Below are 27,093 nucleotides of genomic sequence, written 5' to 3' on the forward strand. Positions count from 1 at the left end.
AGCTGCGTGTAAGAGGGATAGTTATTACAGAATTCTTACTCCCCTCTAATCTTTTTTTATTCTCAGTGTCTCCTATTCTGTCTGGAAAATAGATATGGAAAATGTGGATTTGATGTTCAATCTACTTTCTCCCCCCCTTATTCTTTCAGTCTCTGAGAAACAGCTTCTCATTCACAACCTCACTTATTGCTCTACAAAAATATGCTTATAAAAACACAATCATGTTATGGCAGAGCCAACCATTTCCGAACACTGCTGTATATTTCAGCCAACAACCTAAATCTGTGCTCCCATCATCTTTGCTTCTCTCAGTCTTCAATGATCCAAAGGCGAAAAAAATTGTGCTCTTTAGCGATTTGGGTTTGGGTACTCAAGTCGCTAAAGAGCATGATTTGTTCCCCTTGTCCTTCATAGGGAACTAAATTACAATACATTGGCTTGGTTCATAACATTAAATGGTGTTTATGATCCTGTAATCCTGTTACAATCCCTTAACTTTCTTTGTTAATTTGGCTTAATTTTTTTTTAAACTTGTATTTTTCAAAACTACCAATATCACATAGCAAACAGTTTCCTGAAAAATCAAATCTACCCTGAAAATTTACAAAATTAGAACCAGTGTGAAATTCCCCAAGATGGACAATCATTCTGCAAAAATGTATAGTTGGCACCAGACAGACCCACTGGATCAGATTTCTCTAAGAAATGGAGCTTCCCATCTGGCAAAAAATGAAAAAATAGGTTTTGGATAAAACAGGAAAATTAGCCTAATTAACAAGTGATACCCTACTTGCAGAACTGGAGCAGATGTTTTGCTATGGTTTTCTTTACTATCATTGATTAACTTAAATAACATAATTCATAAGTACAACTATTTAAACTCCATCCAATTTCAATTGAATATCAATCACCTGTTCTGTGGTGTTACTATGTAATGTTAAACAGCTAATTTTCCACCATTCAGGACACAGAGCTGTGATCTTTTAAAAGATCAAAATAAATGTATAACTTTCAGAAGGGTAAAGTGAACACATAATGACTCATGGGGTATAGATATTCTACAAGCGTGAGTATTGGATTATTGCATCACTCATTCATAGCAAAACCATGAGTAATTATGCAAGTGATCTCAAAAGAATGCTGATATAACCTTTATACTATGCTTCACAATTATGTTTTCTTTATATGCCACATGCTGTGTTGCCCATGAAAAGAGTATTTTAGAAATGTTTTAGAATTTTAATTTTTTTTTTCATCCAGACCATTTTTATTATCCCTCCTATTATAAAGCTAAGGCTCTGCCCGTCTTTGTGACGTGCTTTGAAACCTATTCTTGAAAGGCGCTATGTAAGAGCTAAGAATTACATGTCAAGTCATACAAGGAAACCTCTGTTTCTCCATGCAACTTATTTCCCAAAGATTACACATTGACTTTCAATAGTCATGACTGAATAATTACACTTATTGACTAGGGGCTAGGCTTCTAAGTGCCTAATGATATGTCTACACAGCAATTAAAACACCCACGGCCAGTGCCCAGGTCCTGGTACCCTCACCCGCACAGGATCCCAGAGCTCAGGCTCCAGCCTAAGCCTGAATATTTACACTGCAGTTTTACATCCTCACAGCCTGAGCCTACGCTAGTCACACTTAAAGCTTGCCAGTAATATTACCTCAGTATTTTCAATGCACCATTGTCAATTCCAAGCATTAGAAAATCATGGAAAAATTCCCTAAAAATGATGAGCTTGGTTTATCAATTATGAAATAAAAAAATAAGCATGGGATTCTTTTTATTTGGACTTCTGGTGTTGGAATACTTAAGGGGGTCACATTTTCAAGCTCTTCTTTGCAATCATAAGGGCTAGAAATTTACCATTAAAAAAGCCAAACTCACTCAGATTCTCAGGAAATAAAATGATTCCAGAAGCTGGGGCGCTATGAAAAGCACCAAATAGTGCAGGACTCAAGATAAAATTAAGAGAGTTGGCAACACTGCCTCATGGTATTCTTATAGAATGTATAAAGAATACTACAAAACTGAGGTTCTGTATACATACAAGGAAATCTGGCAAGTTTTTAAGGAGCAATCACTATAGGAGGTTTTTTCTCTACTACGATCTGCCTTTACTGTCTAATCATCTTTACTAGAGATAGATTCAAACCAGAACATGGACCTGAACACCTTTAGTTTTGGGGCGTTAATAAACTTGATCCAGATCCAAGAGATTAATCACCATTCAGAGACTTGTCTGTGTGTATATTTTAAAATATTATAGGTTCCTTCTAGAGTGATATTGGTCCTTTAATGAGAAACTGAAGTTAGCTAGAGCTATACTGGGACTGTATGATGTGTTAATAATGACAGTACACTTCATATGGTGGAACCACTGAGAAAGAATTTTACTTCATTCAGGAGTCTGGAAAGGAACCTACATTGCAAAGCATGATTTTTTTGCATTGACAGACACACTGAATTCTGAGAGAACTAGAATTTTAAATCGTTAGTCTCCACTACACAGCATTAGGCCATGAGCCTGCAAACATTCATGCGCTTAACTTGGAGCATGCACGGGTTCCTGCTGAAGCCCATTAGAATTATTCACATGCTTAAAGTTAAGCATACGAGTAAGTTTTGCAGGATCTGGGCCTTATACCTTACATTGCTCTCAGATATTTAGGCGTTACTCTCATATATCTAAAGTCAGATTGTGTTGCTTAAAATATGGATATATATTTAGTCAAAGCCATAGAAATGTTTACACTTCACTTCACATTGTGAGGCACTGGTTCCAATCCTACTACTGTTGAAATCAATGGCAAAAGTCCCATTGACAGGTCCCAATATTTATTTACAAACCTGTTCCGTATACTTTAATCATTAAGTGTGCTGAAAGACAAAAGAGTTCACTCAACTCATTATAAAAAGTTCCCTCACTGACTAAATTTATGATAAATCTAAACGCCCAGAGTCTTTTTTTTTACTTTTGGTATTTTATTGAATTCCATTTCTCTGTGTGTTCTGATTTAGATTATTATCTTAAATTATTTCCAGTAGAATCATTGTTTATATTGTGAACTTAAACTTCACTATACAAATATTAGTGTTTGTTAAAATGAAACATTTTGTTATTTTAAGAAAAATGGGAAATATAATAAGAAATAAAAAATAAAATAAAAAGGAAGTTACAGGATTATATTTAAAATTGTGAGTTTCTGGGAGGAAAAGTGTGATTGCTCTTAAAAATGTTGCCAGTTTTGCCCATGGCATCACAGCATATGGAATTAAGTAACATTACCTCTGCAACAGCAGTATTCACTATGCTTCCTTATATTCCACAAAGGCAATACAACAAATACTTAGGTAACATTATTTAGCCATCTAAGGCAATTGGCAAGTTTTTAAGAGTGGCGGTTGTAAAGGTAATCCTTTGACTTCCCATATTGTGCCCACTATATATTAATTTTTGTAGTCTTTTTTTTTTTTTTTTTTGGAAAAGGGAAAAATCCAGTATTGATCACATCTCTACTGACAAACATTTGTATTTTCTTAAACTATCACTACTTTATGATTACTTTAACATCAGCAGTAAAACAGTTAGATTGTAACATTAAAAAATAAAGACATAACATGCGCTTCCAATACACATTATTTAAATGGAAAATATAGTATCTTTCAGTAAATAGCCTGCTTTCCTATACCAAAAGCAGTTAAAACATTATTTTTCCTTTTAGTCAGAACATACCAACTTACTAAACAGTAATATGAAATGTTTATAAAAATTACCTTTCCTTTTGACCACCAAAATTAGCATTTAGCATCCAAACACATTTAGAAGCATTCAAAACAATGTAGGAGATCTTAACCAGAGTCTGTGTTTAAAAATCTTCAGAATAACAAAAGGAACTTCCCCGCTGTGGTTCCTGTATCCTCCGTCAACTTGAGACTTCACAATGCTGGCCCACTTGCTTTGCTGTTGGCTTTTGGAAAAGACACTGTTGTAGTCTGATTCCTTGCAGGGTGAATTATTCCATAGGAATTAATAATAATAATAAAAAAGAGCCATTTGAGGCATCATAAATGTGCCTGGCATAGCTTTAGACATAATGAGAACACAGAGATAATCAGCTTTGTGAAGACAGTGAACACTGAGGTTTTACTTTGGTATGTTTGATTCATCACCTGGACATTCACTCGTACATTAACTTATTATTGATGTTTTTTAGGAGCCCAATCCAGCAGCCCATATTCAGGCAGAACTAGAACTGACAGGAAAACCTGGAGAAAGTCTGCATTATAGGGTTCTACATTTACTGCTAACTCATTAGTAATATCTAATGAATCATTAAACATAAAGAAAGTCTTCCACAAAATGAGTCTTTGAACCTCTTTTAATTGGTGCATTGGATGGATTTTGGTAACCTTTTCTAGTATGTGAAAGTTTAATTTAATGTACTGTACGGAAAAAGTACCCGATTATTCAGAAATTAAATGGCCCTTTACGACTTTATATCTGTTTGCTTGTAGATGTTGTTGCAATAACATCTTCACGTTATAACAGATTTATCAACCATTTGTTATTTAATTATCTGTTAGTAATGTGATACTAATGCATTTTGTAATATGCATTACAATAAATTATTGAAGAAAGTATTTTCATTTACTAATAATTTAATCAATAGCTATAAAGCTTTTACACAAATGAAAACACCATTGAAAGTGTTGCTATAATATTATATATACAGCATATGAAGAACTAGATTTCTCCTTTAAGCATAGCTCTGAGCAGGCTGTACTGACCCAAAGGAATCTAGATTGCCGTTCAAAAAGAGCCCGTTCCCCCGTGTGCACCCATCTAACTTCGGAGGCCATGGCAGGGCCTTTCAAGGGAAAATGTGTAAGTCCAGCAACATTCTCGGGCACAAGTTGCAATGGGAATATTCATTTACATAAATGCTGACAAATATAGCCCTTAAGCATTCAACAACAAAAACCAAAAAGCCAAAAACCTAACCACCTGACTAGTTCCTGCAATCTGGTATGAACACTCAGATTCAGGTCTGCAGTTGCTTTGCGGCACCAAAACCCATGGATGTAAATTGCAGCCACAAAAGGAAGGCCAGTCTTCTGAGAAATTATCCTGAAAAATCTCCTTCATTTAAAAGCGATGATGTTCAGAGCCAACTGTAAATTTCCATCCCTAGGAAGACAGGATCAGGATGACAGCTTGTGAATTTGGTGTGACAGCTCACTACACTAAAGAAAAATGATCTTGATAGACTATTACCATTAATGAAGCTACATATTAAAACAAGATTTACACAGATGTCTTGCAATTTTCAGTGAATCTACAAGAAAAAGAAATAATATGGTGTGTCGGTGGCTAATAAAATCATAAATCTTTGCATGATGTTCCACAGGGAATAGAAGCTCTGCTCCAACTAGTCTTTCTGGCCCTATGGTGTACAGTAAATAATAAACAATAATAAAAAACTGTAGATCATTGTTTATCTAAAATGTCCATGTTTTTAAAAAACTTAAACACAGCCTCCTAGCACAACTAGACCCTGCTTCTGTGTGGGCAGATTCCTAAGCAATGTATTTTAGTGGTCTGTGAATTGCCATGCCCACTTAAAGTACTGAATAATAATAAATACCACCATATGGGGCATGGATGTATTATTTATCCTTTGAAAAAGATGAGGCAACTAAATACCAGAGGATGAAATCCTGGTTCAAACTAACAACAAAACTACAGTTGACTTAAAAAAACACTCTGGGTGTTTAATTGTTTAATTAAATGTTTAATTGCCTTGTCACGGTTCCAGAAGCAGTCTGGGGCATAGACAGAAATAGAATACTGTTGTCCTGATTTCCAGCCTTACATGTTAACTATGATCCGCCTTCTTGCCCAGGACCCAAGCATAATTTTTTCGGGCTCAGTACAAACTTGTAACACTGGCCCCGTCCCACACACATACCACAATCCCTTATCCCATACATACAATCTCATGTGCCATGAAATTTTTTTTCTTCATGGTAATGGGGGTTGCAGCCTGGGCTGGGTCCCCCAGGTTCTCCGGGCCACGATAAAGTGTACCCTTCCCACCCCCCCCAGTGGGGGCCCTGTTCTTGCCTTATAACTTGGTGGCAGGACTACATGTATGTTTTTGTCTATACATTGTAATTGTACATTTACAATATTTCCAAATTTGGTTGACCAAAATTATGCTCTCAAATCCACATTCAAGACACCAAAATAAAGTCAACCTGATTTGCTGATGACTTGAGTATGCACACTCCCTGTGAAATAACTGGGTCTTCGCAGTTTGGCATCTTTGAAAATGTGGCCATTTAGGTAGATGCCTAAATACAGATTTAGAGGCCTAGCTTCAGGCATCCAGGTTTGAAAATATTGGCCTCCGGTATCATTTGTCCATCTGGTATATTATAGTCATAAAAGTCAAAATGTTTTTAAGTGCAGCATCACATGTTAGCAGAGAAAGGTACATGCATACAAATTCGTAACAGCCAGCATGCAAGTGTATCAGCTAGCGTCAATTTAGGTACAAGTAATTGATTTATAAAAAAACAACTATTTCCATTGTTAACAGCTTTTCAAGTCTATCGCAGAAGAACCAAAACAAAAAAGAAAAAAAACCTAGGAACTGGCTTAAGAACGATCTATTTAAAAGTTGTATACTGTCCCTTATCATCATAGTATCTAAATTCCTTCAAAGTCAAATCAATAGCATCCATTATCAATACATTAATGTAGTATTCTATCCCTTCCCAATCTTTTTAACAGCCAATAATCAATAAGTTACCACTTTGTCAATGGACCCTTTCAGAGACAAAAATATAATAAGAAAAAGTTCTAAAATTGGGGATCCCTTGAGCAAGAAAGGAATACATATACTGGAATTTTATCTTGTGTTCCTCAACAAATGCCGCATAAAATGGCATATGGCAGTTGATGAGGTGAAGACGTCTCCCATGTGTAGCTACCACCAAAATAATCAAATGGTACAGCATACTAGAATTCCCATTGATCCTTGGATAGGATTGTATGGAAGTTCTCACCATCCAGAAAACCTTGGACCATGAAAATGTTGTTGGTTTCAGCTAAGTGAAACACCGTTATTTCTATTATTTATTTGTCATACTGCCCATGAAATGCTAGAGACTTTCCAGACAGTCAAGAAGCGATGGTCATGCCCCAAGGCGCTTACAGTCTGACAGAATGAAAAGTAGCCAGAGGTCAGAGAAAAGGAACAACGAATTGTCTTCAGAAAGATATAACCATGTATGAGGGGGAAGAAATCATGGAGGCAATTTCAGAGACTGACAAATATGTGGAATATGGTAGGAATCTTGGCAGAGCACAGGGTCCAGGAATCAAATAAAGTCTCTGTGAAAATCTTAACTATCACACATAAAAATGTGCAAAATGTAAATTCATAGCTTTCCAGTCCTCACTGGAGGTTGAATGAGAATGTCTTATTCAGTAAAATCCTCAATCAATAAGAATTCCCCATTGTTCTTAGAGCTGCAGAAAATGCTAAGAACAAAATAATCCTGGTTGCTGAATAATTGGTGAGGTAGTCATGGTTAGTATTATGAATATTTGTTTCGCTCTTCTGTTTAGCCTGAACTTTACAACTATTTAATGTTCAGAAAACTGAAATTGAAAATCTGGCATTGTTTCTATGATTAAAGCCAAAATTCTGGGGTTTATCACTCAACTTTACAGTCTTAAATAATTCCTGGAAACAAACTACCAGTAGTGTTAATTTACAGTGCTTTTGCTAGGAGTGAGGCTGGAGCTCCCAAATTTATGTTCACTTTTGTTTTAAGATGATGTAAATTTGAACTCAAGACTCTAGAATATTGAAGATTACGAATTACTTGTGCCATATGGAATAATGTACTTAAGCTTTTTTTGAAACTTTTCAAGCTTAATGATGTGATTGTGCTTGCTAATAAATTTCTGGATTTTGTGTTAAAGGTAGTATCGAACTCCTTTTTAACCTTTCTGAAATCATCATTTGTGAAGAGCATTCATAGATGGAGAACACGCTTTCAGCACCCTGCTAAATCAATATTTGTTTGTTTTCCCACTAACTTGCCTATTGAGAGATTGCTGGAATGGATCAACAAGATAACAGATCTGTTATATTCCACCTTTCAGTATACCAGTACAGAAAAAAAGAGGATTGGGCTGGTTCTAGAGAATATATAGTTGTGTTATAGTTTTACACAGAGGAGACCATAACTAATTGCTCATCCATTAATTGTTTGCAGTGTTCTGGGTAAGCTCAAAAGCTTGTCTCTTTCACCAACAGAAGTTAGTCCAATAGAAGATATTGGACCCTCTAATTGTTCTCAGTGAGACACAATCTGAAACAAGTTTGCAGTTTGAAAATGGTGCTGCGTGAATAATGTTTCCATAGTTTGTCTGTAATTACCAGAATATGGATCTTTATATAAAGTTCATTTGAGCAATTTGATTCTGCTATTTATTAATGTTTCATCATTAAAGAATAGTATAAAGTTGATCTGGAGGAACTAGAAAGTTTCCTTGTAAGACAGTGGGGATGGGATTGGCTAGGATTGGCTCAGGGAGAGGAAACCTCTCTCTCTGATGGTGGTCAGAAATTAATTGCTCCTGTAATAAGAAAGGTTTCCAATGGGAAGGATGTTCCCCCCAGATCTTCAGCCAATAATAGATACGTTCTCCTGGGGTATTTGTGATTAACCTCAGGAACTTGAAATAAATGGGTAGCTATGACTTTTTCAAAAGATATTTTATATGCTAAACTGGGAAAGTAATTGCAAGGCCTGTTAGAAGCCAGACTGCATAAAATTAAACCACTGAGTCTGTCATCAGATCTGTGCCATATCACTTGAACAGTTGATGTACTGAGCAATATTATCAAATTTCCAGGATTTGTCTTAATCTCTCCCCCCACACACCCACCCATTAAAATTTCCATTCTTAGGATAGAACAAATTGAATCAGAAATCAAGGCAAAATCTGGCAGCAATCAGGGCCTGTAGTAGAGCCAGTCTCCTGGAAACCTAATGAGCACAGCTGGCCTGTAGTAGGCTGCCTGATTGGTTGTAAGAGTCAGCAGACCAGTTCTTAAACCCAGCAGCAGCAGTTCAGTGGCTGATAAAAGTATTCAGCCATGGCTGCAGCAATAGCACCTTATGGTTGCTCATTTCCAGCCAGGTTCCCACCTTGTTCCAGCCCTGCTCCTGCCTTGACCTCAGTCTTACTCTGCCTTGGCTTATCACTCCAGGTAACCTGGTCCTGATCCTCAGCTCTGATTCCTGACTGTTTCTCCATCTCTCATTTATGATCTCTGACTCTTGGCTCTGATTTCTGGGCCTGACTTTTGCTTCAACCAATAAACACACATCCTGGTCACTGACAAAATCAGGGATTGGATTGAACCAGAGCATGCCATGCTGGAGATCTGGCACTTTTCTGAGGTTGCTTGGAAGTATTAGCTTTCTTCAAAATTCCTCATGACTGAGAAAAGCATGAAAATTTGAATGATTGTAAACTGATGTAGTGATGCCTGGATGTGCAGAAAGCCTGAAACAATAGCTGAGAGAGGCATCAACTGCCCCATTCTTTTTGGTGTGGTGTTAACTCAGACACCCAGTGAAGATATTTTACATGTCAAACCTTAAGTATTTCAGTGTTCTGAAAACATACAAGGAGAGGGATGAGCACAATCTGAGTAGCATCTCATTTTGTTGCCACAAGTAAATGGAATTTAGGAGATGACCTCTATTTCCCTATGGCCTATCCAAAGCTGTATCAACCCATTTTGACACCTCACATAAGTTGACTTTACTGGTGGGTGAAGTTTGGGAACGTATCATTACTTTTCCTCTGACCCTTATTTTGAGAATTGGGCAAAATTGGCTTGATTAGGTTACAAGATCACTGATGGAAGTTCTTAAGAACACAATGCAGTTCATAAGTGTACCTACAGTTTTGGTAATTAAAGTAATTTGAAAAGAAGTGGAGAGAAAAATTGTTCTGTAGTAGGGTGTTTTATCTGCTTCTATTCACAATGGCTCACAGGCTCTACCAAATTAGCAGTTTGCATGTCCAATATCTCAAGTACATTCTTTTGGCAAAAGCATGAGCCACATGAGCTTAATCTGTGAATTTCTTTGAATTTAACCAAAATTATCAGAAGAAAAATCCATTCCCCAAACTGAATAAATGATAGGCCATTTTTAGCACTGGTTTTTTAAAAAAATATTGAAACAATCTTGATCTTCCAGGGTAGTCTGATTATAGTCAGTGTGCTCTGAAAAGGGTTAAGTGAAGCGGATATCATCCGTGAACATATGACTGTCTTTCTTAATAAGAAGATAGATGCCTTTGACTACTAATGTGGCCTATTCATATAAGATAAGTCTTTATAAAGAGTGTTCTGTTTTTCTTCAGACTCACAGGATCACTGCTCACCCATTTTAGAAAAGTTATACAAGACAAAGATGTGGGTGGAAGCACTGGAGTAGTTCAGAGAATTTGACAAGATAGCTCCAGAGGAGACCTGTTCACACAACTGAATTACAGCAGGAGCAGGCACACAATGGAGAACACCTGGAGATAACAGGCGTTGAAGTTCCCCCTCAGAACAATGGCCCTATCCAAAGTTATTTGCTCATGAGGTCTGACAGAATAGTATCATAAAGCGGTATAGCTGCTGGAAAAAGGTTTTCCCATATTGTGATATTTGCCATTCATTCATCAGTAGAATTCCTTAGCAAAGACAGTTTCCTAAATATTTACTGAGTCATTTATATAACAAAACCTCAAAGTGACTGAGGGCTTATGAAGTGTATGTATTCACCAGATCATGAATTCCTTTTTAAGTTCATCATTCCACCCCCATCTCTCCTCTTGAACTATTAACATTATTTATTGTTGTTTTTTTAGATTGCTTTAGCCTGCCATTGGTTTTCTGTCAGAATGTTCTACTCTCCTCTGATTCTCCTTTCAAATCATAATGCTCTCCGCTTATTTCTACTTTTGGTTATTTTATGTACTGAAGCACTTTTACAGCCAAAGCCTTCTCCCTCTTGGGTCTCATTGAATTAAATGGTAGCTGCAGGAATATGAATGAAATGATGTTTGTAAGGAGGATAATAAAGTGGTCTCAACTGGCAAAAGAATACTAGGGATCCCTTGGAACAGGACAAGTAAAAACAAAAGCCTGACTTAAAATGGGGTATGGAATAAAATGGTAAGACCAGAAAGAATGTAATTAAACAAAGGAATGAGAAATACAAGATGTCATGCTACACTCCTTCCATGCTCAGGTTCCATGACATGCAAGGACAGGTTCTGATCTCTTAGGGATCTTTGGCCGTTTTCATCAGTTCAGACTGATGAAAGCTGTTGCTGTAGTTTGACGTGGGGAACCCTGAACCTACCTGAATTCAGATGGTCCCCTAAGAATTTCCAAGGGAAGGGTAAGCTAGAGTGAGGCACACTGTGGTAAGGATGCTTGATTTCTATATGATCTGTACTCTATTTCTTGTGCAGTAAAGAGCAATGACATTAGAATCCTGTGCAGTGTCTGTGTGTTTCATGTATTACTCTTACCACACATCCCTTGAAAAAATACTGTAAAACAGAAGGCTGACACATTTGGGTGGGAGAGGGTGTTTATAGGATATCAGGGGAGTAAGAACCAGTGCTGGCCTCTTTACGAGATTGCAGCTCTTAGAAAGGGTGCTAGATAGAGGATCTGCATTCTGAGCATGTGCTTAGCAGCTCTAAGATAGGGACAGTGCCTGGACTCCTTTCAGATTCTGTAAAATTAAAACATCCAGGAATTTCGTGGCAGGATCTCTTCCTCACAGCAATTTGGTGAGTAGGCAAGATGGGGTGCTCAATTGGACCTGTGACATGAGGTCAAGATTTTCAGAAGTGACTTGGTTTTGAGTGCCTCAATTTTTGGGTGCCCAACTTCAGAAACCTAAATGGGGCTTGATTTGCACAAAGTGCTGAGCCCCCACTCTCTGAAAGTCGGGCCCCTTTTAGATGTCTCAATTGCAAACATAAAAACTGAGGCACTCAAAATCACTAGTCACTTCTGAGGGGAAAAAAAATCTAATTTTCCAACCTGAAGTTCTTCAGCAGATTCAAATCAAATATATTTTCAACAGAGCTTTTATTGAATATGACAGGGAATGTAATCACTACAGTATCCCCTGTGTTATTACATTTAATTTATTTTATGCTGCCTCTAAATACTTGTTTTTCAATGTGCTGCAGAATTGTGTATTGAAAACAACTGCTTTGCAGAAATTGTCATGGGGGAAGCTGGAGGTTTTGTCAGGAGACAGCTGTGGCTTTGAGGTCTGTGAAGGTCATATGTGCAATACTCATATTCACATCCTGCTTTGACAGCACATCACCTTGACAGATGCCTTAGAGCAGATTTCAGTATTCTTGATGTATACAGAAAAATATTACTCAAATCTCTGTACACTAACACAATACACATCTCCCAATAAGTCATTGTGAAGTGCCGTGTCATAGACCTAACAGTTAGCATCACTGTATTTCATAATGGCATGAGACACTGAACTTGGCATAAATCATTTCTTTTAGCACTCCGACATAGGCTAATATGCTGGCGTGTGTTTGATCTTTCATTCCATATTTTAAATTTTCTTACCATAACAGCCTTATTTAACCTCTCTCTTCATCTCCTCCTCCCAATCCCTTCAGCCCTTCAGCCAATATGAAGGGCCAACTTCTGCCCTTAAACATGAGTGCAGTTTCTACTGAAATGGATTCAGGTTACATGCACGTATCAGAGAACAGAATTTAACCAAAGAGAGTAACACATGAAAAAGATAAAAGGAAATGGTGAGTCCAGTTTTTAAGGCATTTCTTATCTCACCACCTTATGTGAAAAGCATCCCATGATGTGTAAGGTATCACAGCAAGAGAAGTTCACAGACCATACAAATTGTTGGCCATCTGTGTTGCAGAATCCTGCAGGACTATGTTGGATGAGTTTTTCAGTAATTACAAAATTATTTCCCTAGCACATATATAATGCTCAGTTAGCAGGCTGACAAAAGCATGATGGGAGTTAGGTTTCCATAATGGCATAATGCTGATAAAACCCGGTGTGAACATGTAGAACAAAGTATATGTTCAGTCCCACTAGATGAAGGTTTTCGGCACAGGTATGTACCTGGTTAAAATAAAGTGGCCTTAATTTGGTTTGTGAATTAATTTGCAAATTAAACTAAATCAAATTAAGGGCACTGAATTCTGAGAGTGTCCATACAGGGATTTAATGCAATTTAACTAATCCACATTAAATTCACACCTTTATTTAATTCAGATTAACTTTCCTGAGCGTCCCCATGTAGACAAGCCCTAAGTGGAATTCAATTTGATAAACAGGATGAAATGAAAGTTTTTACTCTGTTCATATTCTAGATCATAGTAGATTTTTCCAAGGTCTTTGTTGTTGTGCCTATGTGTTGTATTGATCCCTTCTTATTGCTCACCTATATTTGAAATAATTTTGCCTTTCATTAGCTGTGATTGCCTGCAACTGGTATTTGGAGTAGGATTTTTTTTCTTATTTTTCTAGATCACTCTTAAATTTTAATGTACTGTAATTAGGCTTCTGAACACTCCTACTACTAAATTCACTGGGACACACATATCTGACTTTTTCTTCTGTATACATTGGGGTTCATATGCCCTTACTCCTATGCATTATTCCAGCCTTTCATTTGTAGAAGATTCCTGGCTCTTATTTATATGGGTCACTAAGACACATCTTTGAGTATAATTGTAGTCTTTATTTATAGTGTTCTTGTGCGCTTATTTCTATAGCGAACTCCTGCTAATGTTACTATATATAGGTCATGCTCATCATAATATAGAACTTTTCTATTTCTCTTTCTGTGGGGATGCCCGATTCTAATTCTTTGAGACATTCTTGCACTATATCTGTTGGGGATTTCATACTCTGAAATCTTGAGAGCACTTCTAGCCTTATTTACATTGCTCACTTGTATCTTTATTTTTTGGTATCACAGTGTTTCCCTTAGTTCTATGGAGGACCCAATCTTTATTTATTTTTAAATCCAGCTGTAACATAACTGTTTCCTTTAAGGTAAACCTATAATTTTCAGAATTTAAGCACATTGTGACAATTCATATAATTTAATAAGTTCTGTGGTCCATTACCTTCAAAGATGACTTAGTCCGAGGTTCTGGTTTCTGTCTGGTAAGCGTGTTTTGAATAAGTAGTGACTGATCTGTACGAGAATCATAATTCCCATGTTCTGAATCATCTGCATATGTGTCTTTGTCTTTTCCTATATCTAAGGGAAAACAAAACAAAACAGATGGGCTCGTTGAAATTATAATGGAGACATGCTATTATAGCTATAGTTGAGATAAGAACATTCCCTTTAAGCACCCACATTTGTGGCTTATAATATTCCCCATTCCCTACAACAGACTTTTGATCTGAAATTTTATCATGCTTGCTCTCAGTTTAGATGTGAAGCTTTTTGGTTTATTAGAGAGTTTACATAAAATCTGCTCTGCAGCATTGGAGTTATCCAAGTGAAAAAACAGGATTTTTTTCAGCTGTTTAAAAAAATTGTTCAGAGGCTCTTGTGCTTTCAGATAACTCTACGATAGTTTGGACTTGACACTTCCAGTTCAGTGTACAACCCACATACAATGTGGTTTTGTGAACAGGGCACTGGACCTGGATTCTATTCCCAGAAGACCTGGATTCTATTCCCAATTCTGCCATAGGCCTGCTGTGTGACATTGGACAACATGTTAACAACACTGCCTCTTTCCACCATCTGTAAAATGAGCATGTTATTTTCCTTAACAATTGCGTTTTAGGAGGTATTTAGCTCCCTCAAGGGGTAGTCAAGAGGAGCTGAAGATATTTGGAACATTGCAGGAGGCACTTCATACACCTAAGGGCTTGTTCACACTTACCCGGAAATTTGGTGGCAGTTGACGGGAGTTATGCAAACTACGCAGAGTAATTTGCGTAACTCCCGTCGACTGCTTCTGCGCACTGTTCACATTGCACTGAGCCGACGGGAAAAGCGTTCCCGTCAGCTCAGTACTACGCTAGTTGAGGAGGTGGACTTATTAAGTCGACTCCCTCATCGATTGAGCGGGTCTCACTAACCGCTCAATCGATCATGAAAGAACGATCTGGCGGCGACGCCACCGCCAGTGTAAACAGCCTAAGTGTTGTACCAACTGTGATTATCCATTACTCAAATATCTTCAGCCTAAGACAGCCTTGGACAGCTGAGGGCCTACTCCACAGTCTGATGAACCTTCCTCCTTTGCAGGTCACTTGCTACCTAGTACCACCATGAATGGGCTTTTTAGAGGAAATAAATGAGAGATGGGAGTCAGAACTGGAGTTCTAATATTAACTGTACCAGTGATTTGCTGGGTGTCCTTGGGAAAGACATTGTACTTCTGCATCCCCTCACCCAATGATCAAAACAGGGAGAATGCTTATCATATGTAACCCACAGAGATATCGTGAGGGTTAATGTTCTATACAGAAATTGAAACATGTAAAGCACTGAATAAGTGTTGATTATTGTTTGTGTTATGGTAGCACTTAGAAGCCACAGCCAAGATCAGGGACACATTGTAAAAACATGGAGCAAAAGATGGTCCCTGCCCCAAAGAGCTGAAAATATAAATATCACTGTATCTTTTCTTCATACGTGTATCCAAAGTAGGGAAGGGCAGTCTTCCTCTAGGGCTTTTCTGATTACCTCCAATTTAAATTGTACATACATTTGGGACAACTCCAGTGTATGTTGCCCATCCAGTTTGACAGTTACAAGTGCGCATAAGGATAGTTTTGTGGTTAAGTCACTGAACTGAGATTCAGGAGATCTATGTTCAGTATCTGGCTTTACAATGGACTCCTTGTGTAGCCTTGGACAAGTTACTTAATCTCTGTGCCTCAATTCCCCACTTCTAAAATTGGGCTAACCCTTCCCTAGAAGGATTTGTGAGGAAAAAATATTAAATATTTGTCAAGTACAGAGTACTTGTAAGTACTTAGAAAGATAGGATATTAAAATGGATAAAAATTACCTTCCCATTCCATCAATAACATTACATATATGTTTCTTACTTTTCTGAATTTGCCTTACTTTTCTGAATTTTTCATTTTTAAAAGAGGAAGAAAGAAATTGTTCATACTGCAACTGCAATACAGCCATATTGCAGATATATAGACATATTTTAAGACATCAATGTTACCACTATATACAGTGAGCCAAGTTCTCATCTCAGCTTTCACATCAACATGTGAAAATTCAGAGTAACTGAAAACAAGGATTTAATCCAGTAATTATAAACCTTAAATATGTACCAAGGAATGATTAATGGTTGCTGTGGGAAACAGAACCAGGGCTAGATTTACAAAGGTATTTAGGTGCTGAAAGGTGCAGATGGGCATTTAGTAGGATTTTCAAAAAGCACCTAAGCTGGTTAGGTGCCAAAGTGCTTTTGAAAATGTCACTAGGCACTTACCTACATCTATAGGTGCCTAACTACCTTCATTAATCTGGCCCTCACTCTTTCAAAGGGTGCAGATTAGGTCTTTCAAAGGGAAAAAAAAAAGCAAACAAGCAACATTAATGTCAATGTTCAGTACATCTGGAATGTTTACTGGTTAGCAAAGTATGCCATGTTATTAGATGTTTCCTTGCTCTGCAGAGCTGTAGTCCTGCCACTGTCCTTATGTCCTCAAACACAGAGAAGCTCCCAAGGAAAGCACAGGCAGTGAAGCTAGTGTTTTTCCTCTTCTGTGTGGTTTGGTGCTTGTGCACGCTATTCAGTTCTCCTTGCTCCGCACTAGGCAGTAGAAGAGAGCATTTGATCTGTGGTTATTATAAGTGAAGGCAATGCATATAAATAAAGGGCAAAGTAGGAGTGGAAGTGGTTTAGTACTGAGGACAGAGCAGAATGAACACAAAACTCTGCTGTCAGCCATGTAAACAACACAATTAAATTTTACTCGTGTGTGATGCAGTTTTGAGTGCAATGGTAAGAAGCTTATTAAAACATGCTAATTAACATTAATTTTGCCAGCTCTTATCAGCCCATTAGAAAGTACAAAACATGTTTTATAATAACTACTGTTATCTAAACGATACAGAGACTGAGAAGAGGATATTTGGGTGACTTATTTATGGAAATTCAACTTTACTTCAACTAACAGCATTCTTGCTTCTGGAGCCAAAGGTCCCCAGCTGAAATCCCTAGAAGAGCAAATTCCCACCCAGATTCACAATTAAACTGAAAAATAATTTGTTAAAAGTTTGCCTTTAAACTACCTAACTCCCACTGTGAAAAGTTCCAGAGGGGTAGCCGTGTTAGTCTGTACACAGCAAAAACGACAAGAGTCCTGTAGCCCTTTAAAGACTAACAAATTTCTGCAGGTGTAAGCTTTTGTGGGCTGCAACCCACTTCGTCAGATGCATGAAATGGTAATCACAGATAGGGAGGTATATATATACATCCAAGGGTAAGAAACAACAATGGGGAGGGTATGTGTTAACAAAGTCCATTCAGTTAGAGTAGATGAGGCCTATTCACAATCGTTGACGATTCCCTCAGACAGAGACAAACACTTACAGGATCTCCATAAAACTTTCTTAAAACTACAATACCCACCTGGGGAGATGAAGAAACAAATTGACAGATCCAGACGGGTACCCAGAAGTCACCTACTACAAGATAGACCCAACAAAGAAAACAACAGAACACCACTGGCCATCACCTACAGCCCCCGGCTAAAATCTCTCCAACATATCATTAAGGATCTACAACCTATCCTAACAGATGATCCCTCACTCGCTCAAGCCGTGGGAGGCAGACCTATCCTTGCTTACAGACATCCCCCCAACCTGAAGCAAATACTCACCAGCAACCGTAAACCATACAACAAGAACACTAACCTAGGAACCTATCCCTGCAACAAACCCCGTTGCCAACTCTGCCTGCACATCGACTCTAGTGACACCATTACAGGTCCTAACCACATCAGCCACACCATCAGGAGCTCATTCACTTGCGCACCTACTAATGTAGTATATGCCATCATGTGCCAGCAATGCCCCTCTGCCATGTACATTGGCCAAACTGGACTGTCACTACACAAAAAAATAAAAGAACACAAATCAGACATAAAAATGGTAACATCCATAAGCCAGTAGGAGAGCACTTCAATCCCCCAGGACACTCTGTAGCTGACTTGAAAGTTGCTATACTTCAACAAAAAAACTTCAAAAACAGACTTCAGAGAGAAACTGCAGAGCTGGAACTCATATGCAAGCTTGATACAATCAGGTTGGGTCTGAATAGGGACTTGGAATGGTTCTCATTATAAGAAGTAATTGTCACTGTTCACACAGTCTCACCTTCTAATCAACGGTTGTGAATAGGCCTCATCTACTCTAACTGAATGGAATTTGTTAACATTTACCATCCCCATTGTTGTTTCTTACCCTTGGATGTGTATATATATATATATACCTCCTGCCTGTGATTTCCATTTCATGCATCTGACGAAGTGGGTTGCAGCCCACGAAAGCTTATGCCTGCAGAAATTTGTTAGTCTTTAAAGTGCTGCAGGAGTCTCGTTGTTCTAACTCCCATTGATGAATCCAGCTTCATTATCTTTAAAACTAAAGATATTTCCTCTACAGGCTTGTGTTTATGTACAAACCCTCCCTTGATTAACTCCCAGATTGACTATCTTACTTCATCCTTGTGTATTAGTATGCTTAAAAAAAAGAAACCAGTAGTTTTATCAAGTATTTCTACCCCTTGTCTGAAATCTAAAGGTGATGTGATGCTTGATTATATGCTGACAACATGGAGGACTCAGGTAACAGATCAGTGTAGGTACATTGTTGCTATGGTTCTAGAACTAAAACCATTTCTTTTGTTAATGTGATTTTCTACATTTAGCTGGCTCAGTTCACTGGATGTGGCTTATTTTCATTAAATTCAATTTTGCATTGCTTGACACAATGCTTTGTGATACAAGACAAATGGGCCAGATAGTCAACTGGTGTAAATCACTATTAGCACCACGGAAGTCACATTTGAGTTCACCTACTGAAGTCAGTAAACTATAGCAATTAAATACAGCTGAAGAACTGGCCCAGTAAAGCAAAAGGGCCTTATAGGGGAAAAAAACATGGCAGAAGGCAACTAAAATGCAATACTAAACATATACTTTTCTCCCAGACTGGGCTTGATTTCCAAAGACACAAATTGTCGTTAAGTGCTCCAGTTCCCATTGTAAGTCAGTGGGTGCTGAGTGCCTGAGCCCCATTAACATGACTTTGAAATCTATTCCAGAATGTTTATTGCAGGAATACCGGACTGACATCAGTGTTTTCTTTTTGTTTATTGTGCAAGCATTTTAAAAAAATATTTACTTATTCTTACAGTATGTGGAAAATGAATACTAAAGGAATGAGAATTCTTTCTTTACTCACTTTTTACCATTCCTTTTAGACTGTGCATAATAACTATGCACAAAATTCTGTGCACACGTATGTATAAAAGGCTGGTTTAATGCACATATGATAACATATCCTTTAGCATCAGGCATCAGAAGTACTATCTGTTCACAGCCAGATGAGTTGCACTCTAGTGGAAGATGGTAGGGTTTAGAGCACTCGTGATCTCACATTTAATCCTCACCATTGATCAGTTTTCTATGTGTTTGTGGCCACAGTTCGCAAAATGTAACATTTCTCACACATGCTAGCTGGTGTACTGGCTCTTAGTTGTGAGCTGCCCTCTTCAGAAAGATCACTGAAGGCTAGAATAGGCCCCAAAGAAAACACTGAGTAATCAAAAGCCAGGAACTTTTCACCAATAGCATGCATGAGTAGCAGGATGAGGAGAAGCAGTGCTAAAGTTTGATGGTCAGACTAGCAGCTCTAACAAGGAATGGAGAGATTGGTCAGATCTCTAAGCTTATCCCCTGGGAGTTCCTGTCTCCACCACTTACACAAGGATCCTCAGACTCTATATGCTGCCTGTGAGGACCTAGGGAAAATAGCTGACCAGAGACCTAAGGATGAGGTACTGCATGATCCTGTCGTCAGTGTAGGAGCACCTGGTTCAGTACTCCCAGCTAGAGGGTTCCCTATCCCTGCAACAAATTTAGGGCCTTAGTCAAAGCCCAGTGAAATCAATGAGTCTTTCTATTGACTTCACATGGCCTTGGGTCAGAACTTTAATTATTTTCTCATGTCTTCATTTGTTCATAGCCACCACTGAAACTAAGGAAGCCACCAAATAAAATGATACATCTTTAAAAAAAAAAAAGGCAGTTATAACGCTGCCTAATTAAAAATTTACCCCACTCACTTAATTCAGTGCTATCTTTAGTGTTCTCCTAGGGCAGCTGTAAGAGGTTCACTGAGAAAATGAAACCAATTAATCAAATGAATTATGCAAGCTTCATCAAAATGTACTAGCACTACTAAAGCATTTAACAGTGCTTTGTCACTTGTTTAGAGATCAACAATTTAAAAGCAAGATCCTTCTGCTCACTGTTTTTCAGAATGAAAAGGAAAAATGGAGTCTGTAATCTTACATACTTCATGATAATATGATACTTAAAAAAATATCAGTAAGAAAATTGCATTTTAAAGCTTATTAAACTGATTACTTTGATTTTTATTTTTAGTCACACTTTGGATTTCTCGTGTCCTTTGTTAAACAAATCTGAAAGTCTGATTTCTATTTTAAAATGATTTTCAGTGTTTATTTTTGGATTCTATTTTCATTTTCAGTGTTTATGTTTGGATTCTATTTTCCATTTATAACACTTTCTTCTTGCTTTAAAAAAAAGAAATACATTCTACTCTCAGTTACATGGCTGTGAATTCAAAGCAATTCCGTGGAATAAGACTGGATATACTCCACTGTAACTGAAAGCACATTTCAGCCCAGAGTGTGTGGGTAGGTCTGCTGACTACATGTGCTGAGCAGGCAGCATCTCACCTCTGATACTGGGCAATATCACAACAGTAACTTAATCCACAGCAACCAGGCCCCTTAATTCTTTCAATGAAGGACTGGTCTGCACGCAGTTTTTGTACTAATTAAACTGTATCTATTTAGAAACAGATATCTTTAAATCCATGCAGTCCCATAGGGTGGATGCAGGTATACTGGTATAAAGGTGCTTATTGGCATAGCATATTTCAGTAAATTTAAACCAATATATAAAAAGCACTTAAATTATGCCTGGAAAAGCTGTAAGAATCGGTTTCTGGAGAAGCTGAAGAGGAGCTGGTTACTAAGAGGTGAATGCAGCCATCCAGAAGTTACCGAGTAGGAAAAGACAGAGTAGGTCCCCAGTGGATGTTGGCTGCCTTGTGCATCTCAAAGAGGTTTAATCTCAGATGCCCAGTGATGACAACAAATGTCAAGAGTGCTAACTATTTCATCCTTCGTCTATAAAAGGCCAGAGAAGGTAATGGATCTGCACAGTTTACCATAGGTGACATTTTATTTTGATACCATAAAGTGGGTGGTAATTAGGGAAATGCCACCATGGGTTTTTTTTTAACCAAATCAAGAAGCCAAGTCTCAGGATCTCAGCAGAGCCCATTGGCATACTATTAAAACAAAATCAAACATGAATTTTAAGCCAATCTCATAATTTTTCAGCTCGAGTCATGGTTTTGGAACATTTAGGGATAGCAATTTAGATTGGTGTAGTTGCTATACTGCCAGGAGGCAATGAGCCAACACTCCTACTCTGATTTCCACTTGCCCCTTTCAATCAGAAGGACCCACCTAACTTCCTGAGTTCTATCTTTAGGACAATGAGAGAAATCAATACTGAAATATTTGGGTGATGGGAACTAGAGAAATGCCTCTAATTTAAAACAACAACAACAGGAGTGTGCATGAAGGCTGAACTGTTACGGGAGTATGAAGCTGTTATTTTTATATAGTCATTATATTGAGTGTGAGCAACAGAAGTTTTTGTAAGAGCTGTGTAAGCTACATCCACAAAAAACATGTGTTTGTGCTCACATAGATAATTGCATGTGTATGCTGTTCAGATATTTGTTGTAAAACTGCCTGTATTGTGTATATCAATATATATTTTACACAGTTACTATCTGTGTGCGTGCGTGTGTATGCATGTCCACTCATTTTATAGGAGCACATAAGATGCCTACTTTTGGTAACGTGTCTAGGAGTGATTTCTCCCTCATATTCCTTGATCTTCAAAAAAAGATTAAAATCACATCATTACTAGGACAAATATGCATAGTATATATTTGCAAAACTGCAATAACTTTTATGTCTTTTTTTCTAGACTATAAATGTCATTCTTTTCTGGAAAAAAAACACCAGTCCACAGCTATAGCATTCATGAGCCACCCTAGATCATCATATCATTGCATGTGAACAAGAAACAAATACTAGCAAGAAAACTAATTTAAATTGTAAACTTCTGAAAGATCATATTATAAACTATAGTAATAGAAAAAAGTTCATGAACAAGAAAACTATCTGGTAAGAGTGCAGGAAATTCTAAAATCTACACATTTATACCTTAAATTCTATTGCTTACTCTCTAGAAACTCCATAAAAGTGCTTTCCATTTTGGCAAAAGAAAATTAATAGACACACTGTCTCTTTCTATGCTTATTTAAAAATATCAGAAGAGAGGAGGGAAGGTAGGACCAGAAAGCTTTATGGAATTTCTATTAATTATTTTAGGATGTACATGAAACCATATAATCAATTCTCTTCCTTCAGCAACTATCTCCTCTTGCTGCCTTCTTACTGAAAATCTTTCAAAGTTTTCATGAAACAAATTAAAAATGTACGTTCATATATCGTGTGTCTGTGTTTCCTTGCAGAAATGTCATCTGCTATTTTGCAGATATTATTTTTGCAAGTTTGGTATCTATTTCCAACTTCAAACCCTCTTTTATTATAATTAATATACTCTTTTAGAGTGAACGAAAGGAAATGTCAACATGCATACATGAATTTTTAATGAACAAAAATGCCTATACAACATTTTGAAAATAATCCTCATGTGTCATCATTTTAAGTTATCAAGGTCTGACTTTTCACACAAAAATTAGAAGATCAGCTTCAAGAATGGAGATTTCAAAACTGAGAGGTAAACAAGAAAAATAATTTCGGAAAATAACTGCCACTTGAGATAACAAAGATAAACTCACCTAAAAATGGATCACTGTATTCTGTATTAGACAACTTGACTAAATTGTTTTCCAGGTTTTCCATCACTTTAGCTGAAATAAATGTAAGATTCCATCAATGTAATCTTTTTGTGTTGTAAGTAACAGAGACCATTTCTGGCAGCTATACAGTCAGAACGGCCAAAGTAAGGTATTAAATGTATTGATTAACTTCGTAGAGTATTTTCTGCTAGTGGTAACAGAGCATCATGGTACAAGCAGTGCCTGTAATTCCCTTCCTGCTTGAAGCGTAAATTCATGTTCAGCTATTATCACATTTGGAGGAGAATGGCTCAAAGAGTTTGGTAACAAAAGTTGGGCAAATTCTTTATCTGTTCCATTTTGCAATATTCTTCCACTGCTGTAAATTATCCAATGAATAATTGTTATAATTATAGTTCTATTGGTAACTCTGTGGAATTTCACATTGGCATGGCACTTACTGCCTGTAAACCGCTGGGCTCTCTCACCAGCCCAGGGAGGACTCGTTCCATATCAGAGTCTGTTTCAGGCCCTTGCCTCAGGCCTGAGTTTATTGGTTAAACAAAAACATAAGCAAAATACCAAAATAGCTAGTTCCTCTGCCCTACATGAGCTACCGTTCCCAGCAAAGGCTTCCCCTCATCTCTCACATGTCAGTGCCATCCAGGTCCTTGCTCTGATCCCAGGACTCCTGCATGAGCCTATCCACTTCCTGCTGTTCTCATTCCTCGGGCCATCCTGTAGTGCAGGGGTGGGGAACCTTTTTTATGTCAAGGGCCTGATGGTGGCCCTGGCGGCGGGGGAGAATTCGGTGGCGGCACGGTTTCACAGCGGCGGTGGGGGGCGGGGGGCAGTGCACATTCCATGAGCTAATAAAATCTGCATCAGTCTGTGAATAAATACATACCTCTTCCATTGTGCTCTTAAATAACTAGCAATTAGCAGCTTCTAAACTTGGTTCTGGAAATGGTGCCAAAAACCAATACATAAAAGCCACAGTCCCAATCATGCTTTGTGACTGTTGACCCTTATGCATTTATGGAGGCTCATTTATTTCAATGGGGCTCTTTTGGGGGGCTCTCTTTCTCTGTGGGGGGCCAGTTTTGGGTAGAAGGCCTAAGATATCCATTATCCTCCCTATTTACAGGTTTGCCGTTGTCAAAGGTCATGACATTCCTAATTGGGTGCATCATGCATTCATTTCAAGGTACAGGTATAGATATATATATTCAGTGAGGCCAGGTTTTCATACAATATTTTCAGTATGTATTCTAAAAACCATAACTTGAGATCAAAGATCAGCTACCTCCATTTCTCTATGATCCCCTTAATGAAATAATTACCAGGCATTCTTTAAACATTAAAAAAAGTTATACAGCCGCACACAGATACTACAGTGATTCATCTAAGTATTGTGTAGTCTGTAAGTAGGATTTTATTTTTTACTTATCAAATCCTGTAAGCCTCTCTAGTAATACTACTATGGAAACTTTTCAAGATCAAGTTTCTGTAATTTATTATGATTTCACAATTTTCCCAAAAATAAGCATTACAAACCCAAGCAAACCAGAATTTAGGAAAACATATTTGAAGGAAGATGGTGTTAACATAGGGCAATTACTCACCTCGTTCTGACACTACATTGACTGTAGCTGTTGAAGTCCCTGCACTTAGAGGCCGAGGATGTGGTTGGACCCGATTTGGCTGAAGAAATGAAGAATGTTTGCTCAGACTGTGAGGATGTGTTTGGCTCTGTGCTAAGCATGGCATGGATCTTCTAGACGGCTTCAATGGAGGCTCTTTCACTGTCTCACTCTTGCTTGTGTTCATACCTGAAACATCCAAAATATACAGAATTATGTATTTTTATATAGAGTATTATGTGTTTTAAAAGAAAGAGAAAGGTAGCCATTTTGGGTTAATGAGGAAGATTCAATAATTTTTTTATCTACCAAATAAATAATTTTTCAATAATAATATTTTGCACTAATACTAAATAGACCATTGCATCCATAAATATCGAAGTGCTTTCCAAGTGTTAACTGAACCTCAGAACACCCCTGCGAAGCACTCAAGTTGGAAGTATTTTTGTACCCTCATGATAAGCGAGTAAATGAAGGTGCAGAGATTAAAGGCTATACTTTCAGCAGGGCAATTTCCTTTCCATAGGTGCAGTTGAACCTGCAAAAGTCGTACCCACATTTTGGCACTTGCAGGTGAAATGTAGTTCAAAACTGGGTACTTGTTCCTCTAAGGACCTGACTAAAAATGAAAATTAACCGAGAGGTGGAAGTTCTCTATCTTGCCTTTGCAATTCAAGGTACAAATTTTCCATGACTGCAGGAGGGATGAAAGGTTGCCACTTTATTTCTATATCTGAAGGCCTTCTCATCCAAAAGAGGGGGTCTTTCAGTTTTGAAGGCAACTACTAGCTTTCAAAACTGGAAAGTTAACCTTACTGAGCCACAACTGCACTATTTTATTGTCTTTGGAACACATTGCTAGACCAGAAAGTCAGAGTGCAAGATATGAACAGAAACAATATATAGACGTAAACCTCACAAAACAGAAACTTCCTGATTAGGGCATTGCATTTGTCATGGAAAATGACAGACGAGTCACAGCAAGCTAATGAAAACAAATCACTAACTTTTTGACAAAATTCCCCCCTCCCCCACATACACACTCATTCACCTGTTGTATGTTGTTCCCCTAACTACCTAGGAAGATCAGCAGATATTTCACCACCATCAACATGCAGGGAGATACTGGGAAGTCATGGAGCTACTATTTATGCTAAGCACAAAGGTGTGCTAAGCACCTCACAGAGCAAAGTTTAGATGTGGTCCATGGCCACAAGAATTTACCATCTAGAATTAAGATGTGACATAATGAATGAGGACAGGAGCAACAAACTGTTAGAGAAAGGTGAATTGGGACAGGATAACAACAATAAAATAATGCAAGAATTCACACAGACTTTTCAGTGACAATATTTTTCTTTTCTTGTTTGCTTTTTTCTAGTCTTATATGCTTTACACTAGACATGAATTATTAAAGCATATTTACTTGAGTGGGGTGGATTGGATTGACAAATAGTTCTCCCAAGAACATGTAATCAGAATCCAATTAACAAACATATTGCCTTACTCAGTGTCCATTTCTTTAGTCCTTATACACTGATGTGAAAATTGTTTCACAATGTGTTCAACAACTTAGAGTAGTGTTTTCTGTCTGTTTATATAACTTTCATCACTGAGGTATTTAGACATTCTAAAAATCAAACGTTGTCCTTCAACACTTACTATTTATGCTTTAGATCTCTGTGTCTTTTAGCTTAACTCTTTAGCAGTCAGGCTTTTTGCTTCTCTTCAGAAGTGCGAAGCATATTCAGTAAAGCCCTACTCTGTTATTTATTTGTGTGCCATTAACTCCTAAGGGCCCCAACCACTTCATTGTAATCTCTTATTTATCAGGAAGTTCTCCTTATGAAAACATACTAGATAATATTTTCAACTTGCTCTCACAGATCGTAATTAGGAAACATTAAATCAGCTTTTGAAAACACAGCAAGAAAACTGATCTTTCCTACTGATCCAAATTCTTCCCTGCAAAGCTTGCTTGCTATGTTTTTTTTTCTTTACTGAAATATCACAGTATGAGAGTGTTGAGTGATTTAATAGCTCTGACAATGAATCAACTGCAGAGCACTTTTGTTAAAATGTAGTATAAGATTCTAAACGTAAATCAGATGGCCTTAT

General features: G+C 37.6%; 1 protein-coding gene across 1 annotated transcript in view; it reads right to left on the reverse strand.

Moving 5' to 3' along the window:
* ANO3 (anoctamin 3) overlaps nt 1-27,093 on the reverse strand; it is a 169,327-nt gene that overhangs the window by 105,668 nt on the left and 36,566 nt on the right. The window contains exons 2-4 of the mRNA XM_067532089.1: nt 24,958-25,164; nt 23,333-23,404; nt 14,262-14,398 (exon numbers count right to left, since the gene is read on the reverse strand). Coding sequence (XP_067388190.1) covers nt 14,262-14,398; nt 23,333-23,404; nt 24,958-25,162 — 414 coding nt within the window. The 5' untranslated portion in view covers nt 25,163-25,164. The remainder of the gene's footprint in view (nt 1-14,261; nt 14,399-23,332; nt 23,405-24,957; nt 25,165-27,093) is intronic.

This window comes from Emydura macquarii, unplaced genomic scaffold (assembly GCF_026122565.2).
Source record: "Emydura macquarii macquarii isolate MOO-44397 ecotype Brisbane River unplaced genomic scaffold, CSIRO-AGI_Emac_v2 contig_3240, whole genome shotgun sequence".
Taxonomy (NCBI): domain Eukaryota; kingdom Metazoa; phylum Chordata; order Testudines; family Chelidae; genus Emydura; species Emydura macquarii.